Below are 19,799 nucleotides of genomic sequence, written 5' to 3'. Positions count from 1 at the left end.
CTTCAGAAACAGTCTTTTCCTTTCCAATTTTTAGATCCTGTAGTCCCAAGCTCAGATTTTTAAGTTTGTGGGTAGAATGCTGGACTTGTAGAACCCTTTAGTTGGGAGAAAAAGTAGAGGGACAGTCAGCCTTGTACCTGGGGCTGGGACCTGCCTGGAAGACCATTTCTGCCAAATGCCTGTGATTTCAAAGAGTCATAGCACAGTCCAATTCGGGATAGGGGAGGGAGCCACCTGCCCACCCACTCATTATAGAATCTGTGACCAGTCTCTGAACTCTGCCTCAATTATCCCTTTACTCCTGTCACCAGATTGTGGTGACCATTTAAGGTAATTCAAGAAATCTAGATTTTGCTCACTCCCTTCCCTGCATAAAATCCTCCAAGAGATGAACGTGATAATGAGAAAAGAAAAAGTCCCAGCTCCTCACCACAACATATAAGGTCCTGCGAGATCAGGATCCTGTTTCTTTTCTCCCCTTCAGCTCCCATTGTGCTGTCAGCTCCCAAAAGGTTCCAGCCACCTGTGACCCTTTCTCTTCATGTCATGTGAGCCACCAATATTTCTGAGCTCCTTACATGTGCTGAGCACTGGGCTGGCCCGGAGAGGGTCATGAATGACTTGCCGGGGAATCTGACCTTGACTTGGAGGGCAACAAGAAGGCGCTGGCAGTGGAGAGTGCTGTGCTCAGGGCTGTGTGTCAGCAGAATCCCTGGAGGGAGTGTGGAGGAGGACGGGACAGGTGCAGGATCCAGGGCAAGGAGATCAGCTAGCAAATCATTGCGGGGTCCCGGGTGGGAGGAAGGAGGGCATAAACCAGGATAACGACGGTGAGAAAGGAGCGTAGGGAGGGACCTGGAAAATCATAAGCATAGGTGACAAAACTTGGGAGACAGTGATTTGTGTAAAGGTTGGGAAGATGAGCGGGAGCAAGGCTTCGATAAAGGAATGATGAAGTTTTACATTTACGGACTCTGTCTACTCACTTGTAATTAAACTTACTCATTCAGTAGATGACCTGTATCTATCCTTTTGTTTAGAAAATTCTATTATTGTTACAATTGCTAAGGTTTGGATAGCAATAATGCAGAACCTTCTTAGAATGGGAAAGTGGAAAACACAGGGTTCTTGAACTCAAAAACAAGAACATGTACACCATGTACAACCAAGTTGAATACAGAACCAAGAAGATTTTCATTTGCTAGGCATCCCAAGGTCTTGGCAATGGGCCCATTCTTTGGGGTTGATTTATTATAAATAAGGCACTGTCCTTGCTGTCGGAGCCTTGGAGGAGTACGATTTGCTGCAGACAGCTGCTGGGGTACAGGAATGACTTTTAAACTAAGAAAGAACATTTCTTTCTTTCTTTTTTTTTGTTTGTCTTTTCAAGGACAAAGGATAAGTTCCCTAGAGAAATTCACTTAGCAACCATTCTGAAACAAGGCAGTCCCTTGGGGAAAGAATGTTCCTGAATTTCAGCCCACTCCATATGTTCATGGCAAAGAAGTAGCTGATGATACACCGGTGTGTCTTCACCTGCCTCCCAATCATTTCTTTTTGTTTTGTATTCGTTTTAAATTACAGGTTTGTTGAGATACAATTCATAAAGTTATCCCTTTTAAGGTGAACAATTCTATGGTTTCTAGTATATTCACAAGCTGGGCACCCATCCCCACAATTTAATTCCGGAGCAGTTCCAACACCCCCAAAAAGTAACCCTATAGCCATTAGCAGTCTCTCCAATTTCTCCACTTCCAAGCTCCTGGCAACCACTAATCTATTTCTGTCTTTTTTATACCTATTCTGGGTATTTCATATAAATGGAATTATGCAGTACGTGGGCTTTTTTGTGTGGTTTCCCTCATTTAGCATAATGTTTTTCAAGGGCCATTTATGTTGTAGCATGTATCAGAGCTTCATTCCTTTTATGACCAATAATATTTTATTGTATGGGTATAACCACATTTTGTTTATGTGTTTGTCTTAGTTTTTTAGAACAGCTATCACAAATACATCAAACTGATTTCGGTTTGACAGTAGGAATGTATTGGGTCATGGTTTTGAGGCTAGTAGAAGCCCGAATTCCAGATATCGGCAAGACCTCCTTTCTCCTGGCTCTGTGTTGTGGTACTGGTTGGCAGTAGCCCTTGGGATTACCTGGCTTGCATATTTACCTCCCGGGACATGGAAAATGTCTTCTTCTTCCTGGCTCTTGCAGGTTCCACAGGCTTCTGCTGCTTCCTGTGGGGCTTCTCCTTCTGGCTTCCAGTTTCTTCCCCTTCCAAGACCTCCAGTAACACGGATTAAGGCTTACCCTCACTCATTCGGGCCGCACCTTAACTAAAAGGATGCCTTCAACAGATCCTATTGACAAGGGATTCACATCCACAGAAATATAGAAGCAGGTTAAGGACACTTCTGTGGTCGAGTACGTAATTCAAGTTACCACAGCTGCCTTCTGGACCTCCCAAAACACATGTGCTTCCCATACACAAAATACATTCACCCATCCCAGTACCCCAAACACCTTACTTCATTTCAGTATCAACTCTAAGTCCAAAGTCTCATCAAAATCCCTTCTGGAGAGGGACAAAATTCCTCTCCACTGTGGACCTGTAAGACACAGAAAACAAGTTATCTGCTTCCAAAATACAATGATGGACAGGCATAGGATAGACATTCCCCTTCCAGAGGGAGAAATTGGAAGGAAGCACGGATTCCAAGCACATCTGGAACCCATTAAGGCAAACTCCTTTAGATTCCAAAGTCTGAGAGTCATCTCCAGATCGATGCTTTGGTCCACAAGCGCCCTGAAGCAGCAGCCCCACCCTTTCCAGGTGCTAGGACAATGACCAGGTTCTTCCCGAACACGGGGGAAGAATCCCATCTTTTCCAAGAACCGGAGAAGATGCCTGGTGGCCATGCTTTCCCAGAATACCTGAGCATTGGCCTCACCCTCTCTGAGCACTGAAGTGGTAGCCTCACTCTTCCTGAACATGGGGTGGAAGCCTGCCCCCAGCCCAAAACACTAGGGCAGATCTACCCTTTCCACATCACATGCATGGATAGGCCCTCTCTCTTGGTCCAAGGAGATCTCTTCAGTCCAGATTTCTCCTTCCATGGTTCTTTCCTGGAAGTCATTCTTACTTCAGTTTGTCCTTTCTGTGTCACTTTTGGTCAAAGCTGGCAGTGCTTCTGCTCATAGAAAATTCTCAAAAATCCTGTCAGTTTTGTGTGTCATATTAGGGAATCCAAACCATCAGACAAAAGGATCTTCCACAAAATGTCCTGGAAAAGTGCATTTTCTATCATGACTTCCCCTGGATGGCTGACTCAACTTGTGAGTCATGCCTAGGCTCTTTAGAAAAGGTTGTTCGGTCACATCCTCACCTAGAGCTCAGGAGCTCAGGGAGAGCCTGGTAGAAGCCACTTCTGGCTTGAGTCTCAGAGAACACTATCTGGATAGGCTGAGAATTTCTGAATTATCCATCGCTGCTCCCTTTGTGCTTAACTGTTCAATCGTCCATTAATTCCTTTCTTTCTGGTTTCCCTATGAACAGAAAGGAGAAACTATGCTGCACCTTCCAGAGCTAGCTTGGAAATCTCAGCACAATATTGAAGTTCATCACTTATAAATTTTTCCTTCCACCTGACATTGAAACACACTTTTACCATGTTCTCTGCCCCTTTATCAAAAGGATTGCCTTTCTTCTGGTCTCCAATAGCACCTTCACCATGTCTTTCTAGGGCCTCACCAGAAGCGCCTGCAACATACATACTTCTGCCACCACTCTGCTCATAATGAAGTACATACTCTCTAAGATGACTGAAACTTTCTCTGTAGAGCCCACTTATTTCTGAACCTTCATCATTTCTGAAACTTTAATACCCACATCTCTACTGACAGTCTCTTCAAAGACATTTGGGATTTTTCAACTGAGTGTCCCAGAATTCTTCCAGCCTCTCCCCATTACTTAATTCCAAAGCCACTTCCACATTTTTAGGTACTTGTAATAGAGGCACCCCACTTCTGGTATGAAAAATTGCCTTTTCCTAAACTACTATCACAAAAGCCACAAACTGATTTTTGGTATAAACTACAGGAATTTTTGGCTCATGGTTTTGAGGGCAGAAGTCCACAATCAAGATATCAGCAAGGTTTGCTGTCTCCCAGGGAGTTCTGGAAACTTCTAGTGCTGGCTGCTGGCTGCTGGCAACCTCTGGGATTTCTTGGTTTGTATCTCTGCCTCCCATCACGTAATGATACCTTCTCCCTTTGTTTGCTCTTTTTTTAATTTTTTTTTTTTCTTACTGGCTTCTCTCATATTTCTCCTACTTCTGGCTTCTAATTTTTTCTCTTTATAAGATCTCTAGTAATATAGATTAAGACACACCCCAATTCAGTTGGATATACCTTAACTAAAAATAACGTCTTCAGAAGGTCTTATTTACACAAGTTCCTGCCCACAGGAATGTGGACTGAGATTAAGAACATGCCTTTGCTAAGGGAAATCATTCAATCTACCACATCACTCAGCAGGTGACAGACATTGGGTTGTTTTCACTTCTTTTTGCTATTATGAGTAACTCTGCTGAATATTCATGTACACATTGTCGTGTGGATATATGTTTTCAATTCTCTTGGGTATAGAGAGCAGAATTGATGGATCATTTTGTGTTTCAGTTTGCCAAAGCTGCTGAGTTAAACCAGAAAGGGTTGGCTTTTTCAATGGGAATTTATTAGGTTACAAATTGACAATTCTAAGGCCATGAAAATGTCCAAATTAAGGCATCAAGAGGAAGATACCGGGGCGGGCCGCGGTGGCTCAGCGGGCAAAGTGCTTGCCTGCTATGCCGGAGGACCTCGGTTCGATTCCCGGCCCCAGCCCATGTAACAAAAACGGAGAAACAGAATACAATAAAAAACAAGAAAATGTTTAAAAATGTTTCCCTTCCTTCCTTCTATCCTTCCTTCCTTCTCTCTGTCTTTCCTTTAAAAAAAAAAAAAAAAAAAAAAAAAAAAAAAGAGGAAGATACCCTCTCACAGGAAAGGCTGCTGGCATCCAGGTTTCCTCTGTCACATGGGAAGACACATGGTGAAATCTGCTGGTCCTTCTCTCCTGGGTTGGTTTCAACGCTCTCTCTTTCTCCTCCAGGGGATTTTCCCTGGATTTCATCTCTTAGCTTCTTTGAGCTCTCTGAGTTTCATCTGTCTTTTTTTCTCTGATAAAGGACTCTACCTTGAATGGGCTGGGTAACATCTCCATGGAAACAACCTAATCCAAAGGTCCCACCCAACAATGGGTCTGCCCTGCAGGGGTAGATGAAGGAAACACGGCCTTTTATGGGGTGCGTAACAGCTTCAGATCAGCACATATGGTAACTCTGTGTTTAGCTCCTTAAGGCACTCCCAAACTATTTTCTAAGGCAGTTGCATCATTTTACATTCCTTTCAAATGTTAGTTTCACCTTTCCCCAGAAGTTGTATCACCCTTCCCCGTAAGTAGTGCTATTTCAGAGTTTCCAGTTCATGGTAGTCATTTGTTAATATCCAAGTATCTACATGTTTGGGGCTTGCAGTGATGATGATGGGGTTCAGTTTCTATTTTTCTTTTATTGCTGCTTAAAATTATAAATACATTGTTTTTGGATTAAAAAGGACCTCAGAGAATTTCAAATCTAAATTGCAATTTTTTTTTATGAGAAGAAATTGAGGCCCCCAGAAGTTCAGGAAATTACTAAAAACTACACATCATTTTGGGCATAGCTGAGACAAAACCCTAGTCTTCTGATTCTCCAGCCAGTGGAGACTATAGATTTTGTACAAGTAGGTGGTAGAGGCTTCAAAGGTAAAGGAAGTTACTGGGGAACAGTAGATTATAAATTCATTTATTCAAAAATTTTATTGCAGTGTCATATATACAACATAAAATTTGCCATATTAACCAATTTCCAGTACACAATTCAGTGGTATTAATTAGATTCACAATGTGGTGCTACTATCACCAAGATTCTACGTTTTTGTATGCAAGTGGGGATAAGGACAGGTGTTTAAAACCACATGTCACTTTCTGTTAACTGAAGAGCACATACACAGATTGGTTCCCCAGACATGGTGTTGGAATTATGCTGACTTTCTGTATTTTAGAACTGCGCCATCCAATGCGGTAGCCACTCGTGACAGGTGACTACTGAGCACTTGACTGTGACTAGTACAGCTGGGGAACTGAATTTTTCATTTTACTTCATTTTAAGTGACATAGCCATATGTCGTGAGTGACTACCATACTGGACAGTGCAGCTCTGGAATCAGCAAGTGTTGGGACTGAAATGACAACCCCCTTTTTAATAGCTGAAAAGACCTAGACCCAAGAAGAAGAAGAGACTTGACCAAGATGACTCAGTTATTTGGTTAGCTGGGACTTGGTCCTCATACGGCCAGGGTCAAGATTATTGGAGTGCTTAGAAATGGAGAAGAGGGGATATATGCAACTATTATTCCATATATGCAGAAATAATATTGGATCTGCTTTCACGTACACTGTCTCAATTAACCTTTAGAACATCCTGGAAGGTAAATAGCAGGAGTAATGCTATTTTCTGTAACTCCATTTTTATAGGGGAAGAATCAGAGCTCTGGCAACATTAACTTGCCCAGTGTCACCCGGCTATAAGTGGTAGAACCATGTTCTTTCCATTGTGTCTCATAAAAAAGAAAATGCTATTTAGGAAGAAAACTGGGTAAAGGTAAGATGAGAAAGGATTAATGGGATAATAATGCCTGTGTTAGTTAGATTCAGTTGTCAACTTGACCAGGTGAGCATACCTAGTCTTGTTGCTGTGGACAGGAACCAATGGTACGTGAACCTCATTTGTTGCTAATTACATCTGCAGTCGGCTAGGAGGCGTGTCTGCTGCAATGAGTGACATTTGACTTAATTGGCTGGTGCTTAAATGAGAGAACGCAATGTAGCACAGCCTAGGAGCTCGGCATTCCTCATCTCAGCACTTTCAGCTCAGCCTAGGCCTTTGGAGATGCAGAAAGAAGTCACCCTGGGGAAAGTTGTTGGAACCCAGGGGCCTGGAGAGAAGACCAGCAGAGACCATCCTGTGCCTTCCACATAAGAAAGAACCTCAGTGGAAAGTTAGCTGCCTTTCCTCTGAAGAACCAACAAAATATATCCCCTTTTATTAAAAGCCGATCCGTCTCTGGTGTGTTGCATTCCGGCAGCTAGCAAACCAGAACAGATTCCTTTTCTCCAGATTGTTATTGCGAGGGTCAAATGAAATGTGTGAAAATGCCTGTTGATTACCTGGCCCACAGTAGGTGTTCAGGCCACACTGGTTGAATGTGGACTGGAAGGAACTATTGAAGCTATAGCACTGAGGATATGAAGGAGGAAAGGAAACCACTAAACCCCAAAATTGCAACCCAGTAAACTTCTGGTATTGATAGCAGGTCTGTCTGAAATATGCTTAAAAACCATATATTCCATTATTCCATTCATTCAGCAAATATTAATTGAACATCTATTATGTGTATGGCACTGTGGCAATGAAAATATAACAGTGAGCAGGGCAGGGTCAACTGAGCTGATCATGTTGTAAGGTTGGTTAAGACAAGCACAGAGAAGTGTCCACTGGACGTTGTCACTTGGAGTTTGCTGGGTTTGACTAGAGCCATTTCAGCGGAGCAGTGAGTATAGAAGCCAGATTATGTAGGCTAAAGAATGGCATGGAAATAAGCACCTCAGGAGAGCTGGAGGGAGATGTGGGTTTAGGGCTTTTCTCCTTGATGTGGATGGTCTAGTAGTGAGAGAGAAATTTGGATGCAGTGGCAGAGGGGAAGGACTGCAGGAAAGAGTGGATTTTTTGAGCAGGAGAGAGAACATGGGCTTCCAAGCCCAAGGGAAGGGATTGATCGTCATCAGAAGCATGGACCCTGCACCCACTGTCATAGAGGGGAGCCAAATGAGTGGGTCCAGGTGGAGAGGTGGCCAGTTTACGGGTTAGGCAAGATCATCAGCTGAGAGGGAAGTGGAGGAAGCATGGAAAGTCTAATGAGCGAGGAAACGGCAAGAAATCGTCTTAGAGGTGAGAAAAGAATGGGAAAGTAGTGCCTCTGATTCTTTAACCCAGCCGTCTACCATGTCACTGCAGTCCTGCCCTCTAGCACACCTGCCTCACCTTTTCCTTCTTTTGCCTTCCCTGCCTTTCCTGGGGACAGAAACTCAGAGGATTCTAGAAGTTCACACTGTCCAAATCCTTACAGCTCAGCCAGCCCATCCCCTTAATGTACAGGTGGAGAGACAGAGGCCCAGAGGGTTTGTGACTGACCTACTCGAGGTCACACAGGAAGTGGAAGCCAAGCTGACCCATTTACTACAAATCCTTAACTCTTAATTCTTAACTTAGTTATTAATTGGTACTCTCTCTGCTCTAGCATGATGCCTCTTTTTCTCTCCCCATTCCTCCCACCTCTGGATCCCAAAGAGTGACCCTTTGTTCATTAACCATTCATTGAGCACTTACCATGTGCTGAGAGTGGGAATGGAGAACCCAGAATTTAGAACTGAAAAACCCATAGGCATTAACTTCAAACACCTCACGAACTGGCACACACTTCTAAGACAGTATGGTCATGGAGATAATAACAGAGTGTCCACACAAGAAGAGACTAGCTCAGTCTAGACCCTGGGCATTGGCTAGGAACCCCAAAGAGGGCTTCCCCAGCTGAAACTTAGAGAAGTTTAACTTAGCAAGACTGCTCCCTACAGGGGAAGAAATTGTAGGCAGAGGGCAGCGCCTGCACAAAGACTTTGAGTCAGGAACACGCACTTAGACCATTTGTCCACCTTGTGGCTAAGAGTATGAGCTCTGGAACCAGATTGCCTGGCTTTGAATCCTGACTCTGCTTACCTCCTAACTGTGGAAATTTGAGCAATTTACTTACCTTCTCTGAGTCTCATTTTTCTCATCAGGAAATGGGGATAATAACTGGGCTTACCTTAGAGAGTTGTTATGAGAATTAAATGAGTTAATTCATATAAAGCACTTAGGTATTTTACTAATAATCCTGGATCAATAAATGTTAGAGATGATGATGGTGGTGGTGGGGGTGATGATGTGGCTCATAGTTAAGGGCGTGTGGCTGCTACGTTTCAACAGATTGTTTCCTGTCTGTCCACATCACTAAACCAATCCCTGAGCCCAGCATGAGGCCTGGGGCACAGTAAGGCTCAGCAAACATTTTATGAATGAATAAATGAATGAATGACAGTGAGGAACCTTGAGAGTTGAGAGCACCTTGGAGCAGCAGGGGCAGGGGGCTCAGGTTGTGGAACTCCCCTATTCACTCCCCTATTTCCCCCATACTCACCATCTCAGCTCCACTCTGCTCCCTCATTTTCTTTGAAAGGTAGCTTTAGGCCAGACTTTGGGACTTGGGGGTTAGCTGTCCCATGCAGTTTATGCTTTGCTTATTCTTCTCCCTCTTCTCCTTATAGGAAAGAACAGCTGGAGGCAGCAGCCAGGTAAGTTTCTGAATAGAAATCCTCTTTGTCCCACCACTGTGTCGGGACAGGGGGGTCCAATTCTGCGTGATGTAGGGCCCCCAGGTGTCCACGATGGTCACAGGAGAAAGTCTTTGGGGCTCACGGTTGTTCATCAGCAACAGCGGTGGTTCCTCTGCCGTTTTCATGTTGACTTAAAAGCAATTACAGCTGCAGCCACTCATTCATTGAGCATCTCCTCGCAGCAGAGTTCCTGTGCCTGGAGTACTGCTTATGTTTCCTCATTTGGCCCTCCCAACCATACTCTAAGATCAGCCTTAATAGCTTCCTTTGTGGATTAGGGAATTGGGCATCAGAAAAGTTGAGTTACTCCCCCTGGGTCACACAGCTACTGAGTGGCAAGACCAAAATTCTGCCTCAGGTCTGAACATCAAGACCATGCTATTTCCATTGTTTATGACCTCATTCGTTCTTGGGCTCACAGGTGGCTCTTTGCAAAGGGGCTCGAGACTAGTAACCCCAATCCCCTCAACTGCCGGTCACCCTGCAGGCAGCCTCAGAGTCAGGCTGAATAGACTTTCCTTGTACTTCCTTCTCAAGAGCATCTCACAGTATTCAGGACGCTCCCAGAGTTTGTAAAAAAAACACCTCCCCAAACCTCCCCAAAACATCAGTAGTAAAACTACAATTGTTAACAAACTGCTTGTGAGGCTTACAGCCTCTCTGCTGGACACTGAGCCTGATGGTTGTCCTCAACCATACAAACTCCCCGCAGAGTTTGGGGGGATCTGGTGACAGGCGGCCTCTGGGCCCAGGACCACCGTTTCGTGACCTATGTGAGTGCAGTGGTGTTTGGGGCAGGTCCTCTCAAGTGGGGCCTGTGACGCCCCTCCCTCATGTGGCCCCACCTGGAAGAAACAATTAGAGGCAGGGCTGTTCCTTCTCATGTAGAAATATTACTAGTGCTTGCGGCCTCCTTTGTGTGTGTTGTGAGATGGATGGGGCATTTTTTTCTGGACTCAGGTGGGAGCATAGCGGGATGTTTGGGCAGTTTGTCAAAGAGGGCTGGGTGCAATGTCAGGGGCATTTGCTAGAGAATCTGCAGGAGCGCTTGGCTCACAGAGGTAGCATGGGAAGGTGCCCCAGAGACCCTCTTCTAGACACTCTTGCAGAAACTGAGGCTCAGTGAGCAGACAGGCTCCCCCTAAGTCACAGGGTCTGTGAGTATCGAGGGGTCCATCGTCTGGGCATCAGGACTCCCACTGGAGTGCTCTTTCCTCTGCTTCTCTCGTGGCCAAAAAAGGTTAAAAATCATGCAGATGCTGGTAGTCTTGAGAGATGTTTCTACAGACAGGAAAAGAAATTTTGCCAAATTGGAATGTACATGCAGAATACCACTCTGCATAGATTTGGTGCTTTTAGTTTAGTTAGGGTCCAGCCAGATGTGTTCTGAGGCTTTGCTGGGGCTCCTTCTCCAGTTACTGAAAAGGGGCTCCCAGAAATCAGGTTGCCCCTTGCTCAAGCCCTCTCAAGGACCCTCCACTCTGCCAGGGGGACAGGGAGCCCACTTTCTGTGATTTCCCATTGTTAGAGGTGCTGGGTGCTTGTTGACTCATCCTCCTCAGAGAAGGCAAACAAGGTCAATTAAGCCAGTCAAAGGCCCCCCATCCAGGCCCAAGTAGAATCAGGCTGGCTGCCTGGTAGGCAGGTGAGCTGCCAGGTGTGACTACAGCCAGGCAGTGGCGAATGAGGTCTGGAGGGAGGACAGGTGACCTGCCTACAGAGGAATCAATTCTTTTACCCAACTAGGCAAGGAGCAAGGTGACCAGAGAATATTCATCTCCATACACAGGCACTAGATTCAGCTTACTGGGGTACATTTTCCACTATAGGATCAGCTTTCATCTTACTTTATTATTGTCTTTAAATAGACTCAAATTTGGATTGTATCTTACTGCTTCCTTCAAGCATAGGTAACCTGCCCGAGGAAATAATTACTTTCTCTGTGACTTAGCAGATCTTGGTGCTGTGCTGTTGTCAGGAAGAATAGCTTCCTTGGGCAGGCCACGGTGGCTCAGCAGGCAAGGACGCTTGCCTGCCATGCCAGAGGACCTGGGTTTGATTCCCGGTGCCTGTCCATGTAAAAAAAAAAAAAACAAAGAAAGAATAGCTTTCTAATCCACTCACTGGAAAGAGCTCAGGCCCATATTTATAAAGCTATTGTGCCATCTCTCCAACCCCCAACCCCAAGGGCCAACAGAGACATGAGCTTCTCTAATCCCAAAGACTGGGCTGTCCTGACAGTTTTGATGAATGCAGATTTGTCAGGGGAACATACAAGGAGCTGCAGTGGCCAGGAGCTGGGCCTTGATGACTCTGGTTCCTTCTCCGATTCCAAGCTTCTGAGGTTATTGGAGGGAAGAGAGCCACTTGCACTGTGGGCCTGTTAGGAGCCAGACACTTTATTTCATCTTACTTGATCTACATCATAGGAGACAGTTGACCACCTGCCCCCCGCCCCCCGCCCCCCGACCCCCCCAACATCCCTTCTTCTCAAGTCTAGATGTTCCTACTCCTGGTGCCTCTAAGACTCAGAGCTGCCCTAATAACAGCCTTCACCATATTACGTGGTCAAAGCTTTCCAGTTGTCTCTTACATCTAGACCATGAGATGCAGGAGGCTAATGCTATGTCTTGAATAGCAGTATGTATTCTATAAGTATTTGCTGAGTGAATAAGTAAATGGTCTAAGCAAAGCGGGTATTATATATCCATTTTATCCTGAGCGCAAGCATTTATGTACCTTATATCTGAGTCAAACACAGAAATATCCAAGTCTCTCTGACTGTCCAAAGGGACCCATGGTCCTCTATCATGTCAGGCCTATTCTCACCTGTGCAGTGGGTCCCCAGACCTCCTTGCTGCCTGTGAATGGAGATCAGGTTCGGTTATTTTAACAGAAACAGAACTTCACCACTGTTCCCCCTCTGCCAGGAGCTTTTTCATCTCATATCTTCATGTAGTTCGCTCCTTCACAGCATCTGTTCTGGTGTCCCCTTCTCAGAGATGCCCCTCTGCATGTGCTCCATCAGTCTCTGTCCCCTGACCTTGCTTCCATTTCCTTAGTAGTACCAGGGATGACCTGATATGTTATATATGTTTGTTTATCGTCTGCCTCCCTCACTAGATCAAATGCTTCCAAGGGTCTAGACTGTTTTGTTCACTGCTTCATCCCCAGGACATACTCTGCTTTCAATACATGTTAACTTACTGAGACAGATGGGCAATCAGATGGATGGATAGATGGAAGCATGGACAGACAGAGGGTGGTCAAACTCTACAAGTGGCAGAAACCCCAACTTAAACTACCTTGGATAAGAAAAGGAACGATAATGGCTCACATCATCAGATAAGGCAGGGGCACCTAGAATCAAGGACGCGGACCCCTCAGGGCTTTCTCTCTTCACCTCTTGTCTCCACTTCTTTTTTTGTGTGATGGCTTCACTCTCTTGGCTGATTTTCTCTATACCAAGGAATCTGTGCCACTTCAGAATCATTTTTTTCTTTGTCTTCTTTCTACCTAATTTCACCCAACTCCAATTTGAGAAAACTCAGAGAAGGCACCCAGATTGGCCCAAATTGTGTCACATACTCACTCCCTGGGTGATCTCTGTAACTGGCCAAATTGTGGGGTGTGTTTCCACTTGTTTGAGTGGGCTGGGGACAGGTGCAAGACACTGTATTGTCAGCTCCCGTTAGAGTCACTTGGTTAGGGTTCCCCCAAAGAATGGGCAGTGAAATATAGGCAGAAACAATAGTTGCCTTTGTAAGCATAAGTTCTACTCAAACCTCTCAAATTCCTAATAAAAATACTGCAGTTCAGAACAGCAATAAAAACCGTACCATGTGTCTTCATTACCTAAGGCTGCTGTAACAAATTACCACAAACTTAGTGACGTTGAAACAACAGAAATGTCTTCTGTCACAGTTACGGTGACCAGAAGTCCACGGTCAAGGTACTGGCAGGGCTGGCTCCGTCTGGATGTTCTGGGAGGGAGTCCTGCCTGTCTAGGATCTGGTGATCCGCTCCTGCCTCTCTAGGATCTGGTGATCCGCTCCTGCCTCTCTGGGATCTGGTGGCTGCCAGCAATCTTTGGCGTGCCCTTGCTTGTAAGTGCATCGCTCCAGTCTCTGCCTCTTTCTTCACATCATCTTCTTCTCTGTGTGTCGTCTCACCTTCTCTTCTCTTGTCATTGGATTTAGGACCCATCTGAATCCAGGATGATCTCATCCTGAGACCCTTGATGTAAATACCTTTACGAAGACCCTTTTCCAAAACCAAGTCCCATTCACAAGTTCTGGGTATTGACACCTTCTGGGAGGCTATATTCCACCACTACACTGAGCCTCACTCGCTTTGGAGTATGCCAGAAAATACTTTGGTGTTTTTTCTTAGGGCATTGCTTTGAATATCAGGTGTAACTATTCAGCAGACATAGAGCAGTGTTGATAATTAGGGGTGTTTGTCTGAGAGAAGATAGCATTCTTTTCAGTTCCCCAAACAGGTGACTGTGCTGACGATAACCGCTTGCCGGATCTCAGTTGCACACTTTTTATTTTCAAGCAAATCAATCTGAACAGCAGCCACTGGAGTCTCCTCCTCTGTATCAGTCTTTCGAGAGGGAATACATTTTTCCCAGGCACCTCGTTCTTATCTCCTTCCTGTTACAGAGCTCTCAGATTAAGAGAAGATCATTCTTTGCATCAAAGAGTTCACATGTAATTATAATAATTTATATAGAATTCATACTGCTTCCCAGATGCTGTGCTAATCCCAAGGATTGGGCTGTCTTGACTGTTTTTATGCATGCAGACTTTTTGAGGAACGTGCAAGGAACTGAAATGGCCGGGAGGTGGGCCTTGATGACTCTATGAGTCCTTCTCCAATTTCAAGGTTCTGAGGTTAATTAGAGGAAAGAGAGCCAACTTGCACTGTGGGCCTAATTAGGAGCCAGACACTTTATTTCATCTACTTAATCCACATAAAAGGGGGCAGTTGACACCCCCCCCCCCGCAGCACCCTTCTTCCCAAGTCTAGGTATTCCTACCCCTAGATACTACCCACACTATGAGGTGCTATTTTTTTTTATTAATTAAAAAAAAAATTAACTAACACAACATTTAGAAATCATTCCATTCTACATATGTGAGATGCTATTTTTAATCCCCATTTTGTAGATGCGAAACTGAGGTTCATAGAGGAAAAGTGACTGGCACAGGGGACTGGGGCTGGAAAGTGCTGAAAGCAGGACTCAGACCCACCATCGATCAGCATGGTGCCCAGTGCCCTCCATCCCGCTGGTGCTAATGCCTCATGGGAACAGTGGTCTAATCAGCCACTGTAGACACCCACACGGTAGTCTAATCAACCACTGCACACACTGCACAGTGGTCTAATCAGTCACTGCAGACACCTACAGAGTGGTCCAATCAGTCATTGCACATGCCCACACGGTGGTCTGATCAGTCACTGCACACGCCCACACGGTGGTCTAACTGGTCACTGCGCACGCCCACACAGTGGTCTAACCGGTCACTGCACACGCCCACACGGTGGTCTAATCGGTCACTGCACATGCCCGCATGGTGGTCTGATCGGTCACTGCACATGCTGCACAGTGATCTAATCAGTCACTGCAGACACCCTCTTTGCCTGTTTTGCTTCTTCTCCCCCTCCCTGGCTCGCTTAGTGGAGCCCTCCCGGGAGGGGTTCTGTGCAAGCAGGGGACGGGGCAGAGCCAAACCTTCCCCGGAGCGATGCACATGAGGTCAGGTGCAGAGAGTCCCACTTTGCCTTCACGCAGGATGTCATCCATGTGAAGTGCATCTCCCAGCGTGATGGGGCCTGTGGGCAGGGAAACACCTGTGCCCAAGACTCAGTGGCCATTAAAGGTCTACAGGAACTTAGAAAGCAATCAATCCAATCCCCCGATTTTATTGTTACCCAGAGCAAAAAAAAAAAAGGCTTGGCCATGGTTCTATAGCTGTTTGCATTTTCTCCTGCAGCTGGACCCTACAGCACCAGCTGCAGAGCCATTGGACAGCAGAGGGGAGATTTGGACAAATTTTGTTTAGCCTTCTTAGTGTGATCCCTGGCATGTCCTGAGGGCTTAGTCTCCATTTCCTTTTAGAAAATGGGAAATGGGTGCCTATTTACTATACCACCTTCTCTCTGAATTATGAGCCTATTGAGAAATAGACATAGCAGCCACATAAGGGTGGATATAAGGGTCACACTTGCTGGGTAAAGCAGCACTGGCTCTGGGGCCACAATTACCTTTGCAACCCTTCCCGCTTACCCGCAGGGGCAGGGTAGGGATTGCAGAACAGACACTTCCAGCTGGCCCTAGGGGGTCGTGGCCTGCCTGACCCCCAGGGATACAGAGAGGTTGTCTGTGAACACTGACCTTTAACACAACGCCACATCCATCATTATTATGCGGAACACAGGTGCACTGGAAATAGTGCAGAGTCATCCACTAAGCACTGCTTATTTGCTGTCTTAGTTTCCTAGGGCTGCCGTAAGATATTACCACAAACCGCCTGGCTTTAAACAACAGGAATTTATTATCTCATAGTTCTGGAGATCAGAAGTCCAAAATCAGTGTATCAACAGAGCCATGCTACGTCTCTGAAGGAAAATGCAAACAGCTGTGGGGTCATGCCCTGCCTTTCTTCCAGCTTCCAGTGGTGGCTGGCAGGCCCTGGCACTCTATGGCTTGTAGTGGCATCACTCCCATCCCTGCCTCCACCTTCACCTGGCCCCTTCCCTGGGCCTGTGTCCATATCTCTGGCTCCAAATCTCCTCTCCTTTCTCTTACCATCTGACCAGCCACTGGCTGTAGAACAAGAATGACCTCATTTTAACTTAATGACATCTGCAAAGACCCTATTTCCACATAAGAGCACACCCACTGATTCTGGAGGGTAGGACTTGAATGTACCTTTTTGGAGGACACAATTCAACCCACTTCATTTGCCAGAACAAATGCAATGGGCTTGTGTGTGGCAAAAGCTATCTCAGCAGATCCAGAGTGTGGTAATTATGAGATGGATATTTATAAGAGAGTTGGGTGTTCGATTTGATTATCCCCCTACACAAATGAAGCCACTGGGTGCAGGAGCTCCCCCACAGGCTGCGATTGGAACCCATGCCTCTCTGAATCCCTCCAGATCTATGGCCCTTTCACTTCTTCAATCAGGGACTCAAAATAACCAGGTGGTAGAATTAGGAAGCAGTCGTGGCAATACGGGTTGAGAATAGGCTCCAGAATGGGATTCTGAGACTGCAGAGCTGGCTCCCCTGCTTATTAGTTCTGTGATTCCGGACAACTCTCCTAGCCTCCCTGCACCTCCACATCCTTATCTCTGAAATGAGGTTAATAAGAGCAGCACCCTCAAAGCTGGCTGGTGAATGATACCTGGAGCACCTGGGAGACGGTCCAGCAGGTAGTGAATGCTCAAGGGAGGTGAGTATTGATTCATTGGTGCATTGTTCATATATGGGATTTGGATACATGAAGCAACTAATTATTTTTGGAGAACACCAGAGGCACGCCTATTGAGCCTCACTCTCTGAATGTGACCTTATTGGGGAAGAGAGTCTTTGCAGATGTAAGGCAGGCAGTGCGAGAGTCTGTTTGTCCTCAGAGGACTGGCTGGAAATGTCCTGCAGTTTGGCTCACAGATTCCCAGACTCGCTGGATTGGAAAAAACCAAACAAGCCATTGAGCTCGGCAGAGCTGACTTTGCAAACCTTTCCAACGAGCAGCCAGATGAGCGCATGCTCTGTTCCTGGCAGCCTAGCTGCCAGTCTGTCCCTGACCCTCCTCTTCCTCATCCCTGCTCTCTCTGCCTTTCCCCTCCCCCTGCCCGAGCAGAAGCCACCAGCGTCTGAGCCTATACCCCCTCACTGCTAGAAGGATCAGGCGATTCCTAAACCACTTCCAACTCCTGCGTCCTCTGAGTTTGTGGTCACAGTAGTGGAATTAGACCCATGTGGTTTGGGGTGTCATGCTGTGTAACAGGTTACTTTTAGGAATTTTGGCTATAGGATTTTGAGCACATCCTTGAATGTCCTTTGCCTCTGTTTCCTCATATATCTCACAGATAGAATAAGAGATCCATCTCCCAAGCTTGTTGAAGGAATTAGGGGCTTAGAATGGAGCCTGGCCCATGATCAATACTCTCTAAGGACTCGCTTTATTATTACTCATTATTGCTCTCCCAGTTGGCACTCTTGTGTTTAGGTTTCCTGAGCCCAGAGTCATTTTTCCATGGTGTAGGGCCTGCTTCAGAGTCAGACGGACCTAGGCTGGAATCCCGGCTTTGCAATACCCATCTCTCTTCTTTCTTCCTCCGTTCAATCTCTAACCTGAACTCTGAGAAATAAGAGACCTGCTTTGTGTCCGACCCTGGAGACTCCGAGTGAGTTAGAGACAGCCCCTGCTCTCAGGAGTCTCACAGGCTGATGAGAAGGTGCTCACGGTCCAACGGGAGAGGCGAATGTGTCAGACAAAAAGTAATGGGGGTGCAGGTGGTGCTGGGATGGGATGAGATGGAGGAGTGAGCACAGGGCGGGCACAGAAGAAGGGAGAAGTTCTAATTGGAGCAGGAGATCAGAGAGAATGCCTTGAGGATGTCTCCCTTGGCCTACTGAGGGTTGAGTAGCTTTTTACTTGGTTAAGGGAAGGTCGAAGGCTCTAATTTTATTCCTTCTGTCCTTCATTCTTTCAACTTCCTAACTAGTAGGCATTGAATTCCTAGGCCCATGATCTTTCCCAAAACCACTGTTTTCAGAACCGTCAGAAATGCTGGTTCAGTAGGTCAGTTAAGAAGAATAATGCAGACGTCCCCAGGAAAATGCACAAAATCCCTTCATAAATAGTGAGCTTCCTTCTTTAAAAAATAGTTATTTGTAGCTAGAAGCAGAGAATATGGGTTTTAAGGCTCCCCCAGCTCTGCCGTGAGCAGTGTGAGAGCTAGGAGAAATTTCCATCAGCTTCCTCACCTTTGATGCTGTTTCCAGAAGGCCCCATTGGTTCTCCACATTCACTGTCATCAGGTAAATTTTTCCCATTTTATTAAAAAGAAATCAAGGTGAGAGAGCAACTCTCATTCACACATTTTTGTCAGAGAGAAAAATAGGACCCCCAAAGTCACAACTGTTTGGCACGTGGGTGGTCACAGGTGTTTATTACCTGGCTGCCTTGTCTGTCTTTTTCAGTGTAGACATGGTGCTAAAGGAATCTCCTACAGTGGGCTGCACTTGTGTGTGGCCCACCATCACTCCCCAGGGCCTTCTGGGCGAGCCAGGCCCCACTGTGTCATTTTCACAGCTGCTCTGGGCTGGTCACTTGGTATCCACCACTTCGTTGAGCTCTCACAACAGAAGAAGACAGACTGATCAATTTTTTCAAAATACTCTTCCTGTCACTGCCATGACACTGCATTCTTGGTTTGTCCATCCATCTATGCATGCATTCCCTCCATCCATCCTTGCATCCATCCACTTACAGAATGATTACTCAGTAGGTACCTTCCATGTACCATTCCAGGGATGGGGAATATAGCAATGAACAAGACAGATAAGGTCCCCAGCTCCCTGCTTGACGAAGGTCCCTAAGTCTTCCTAAAAATAACGTCTCAAACTCAACTTCTGATTTTGTCCACAAATCTGTTTGTTCCCCAACTTGTCCAATTCAAAAAATGGTGTCGCCATCCACCCATTTGTGTTCAGCCAGAACCCTTTAGCTCACAGCTGGCACAGAATCCATCAGTGAAATGTTGGTTCTATTCCCAAACAAATCACAGGCTCTAGTCTCCTTCCCACTGCCGTCTCCCTGTGCAAGCCAACACCAGCCTGTGCTGGAGAAACTTCAGTGGCCTCCTGATTGGTCTATTTTCTGTCCTATTTCCCTTCAATCCATTTTTCCACAGAGTAAATACAAAGTGGACATTCTCTCCCTTTCTGAAACTTTCTAGTGGCTTACAGCTACACTTAAAATAAAATAGAAATTCCTGCCAAGCCCTGATTGATCTGGCTTCTGATCTCACCTCATGCCACTCTGCCCTTTGGGCTTATGGTGCTTTGGGCATGGGCTGTCCCTTCAGTTCATCAAACCCAGTCCTTCACGTCCAAGAACCCACATGCTGTTTCTTCTGCCTGGAGAACTCTCACCCCCTTTCTTTAAATCTACGTCTTCTCACCCTTTAGGCCTCAGTTACC

At 45.9% G+C, this 19,799-nt stretch overlaps 1 protein-coding gene across 4 annotated transcripts in view; it reads left to right on the top strand.

Moving 5' to 3' along the window:
- Positions 1–19,799, top strand: part of KCNQ3 (potassium voltage-gated channel subfamily Q member 3) — a 303,621-nt gene that overhangs the window by 260,848 nt on the left and 22,974 nt on the right. For all 4 annotated transcript variants that reach the window (XM_077167684.1, XM_077167686.1, XM_077167685.1 and 1 more), the window contains exon 9: positions 9,507–9,533. In XM_077167684.1, the coding sequence (XP_077023799.1) occupies positions 9,507–9,533 (27 nt within the window). The remainder of the gene's footprint in view (positions 1–9,506; positions 9,534–19,799) is intronic.

This window comes from Tamandua tetradactyla, chromosome 6 (assembly GCF_023851605.1).
Source record: "Tamandua tetradactyla isolate mTamTet1 chromosome 6, mTamTet1.pri, whole genome shotgun sequence".
Classification (NCBI taxonomy): Eukaryota; Metazoa; Chordata; class Mammalia; order Pilosa; family Myrmecophagidae; genus Tamandua; species Tamandua tetradactyla.
Note: the sequence above shows the minus strand (reverse complement) of the source record. Positions and strands in the feature narration are given on the sequence as shown.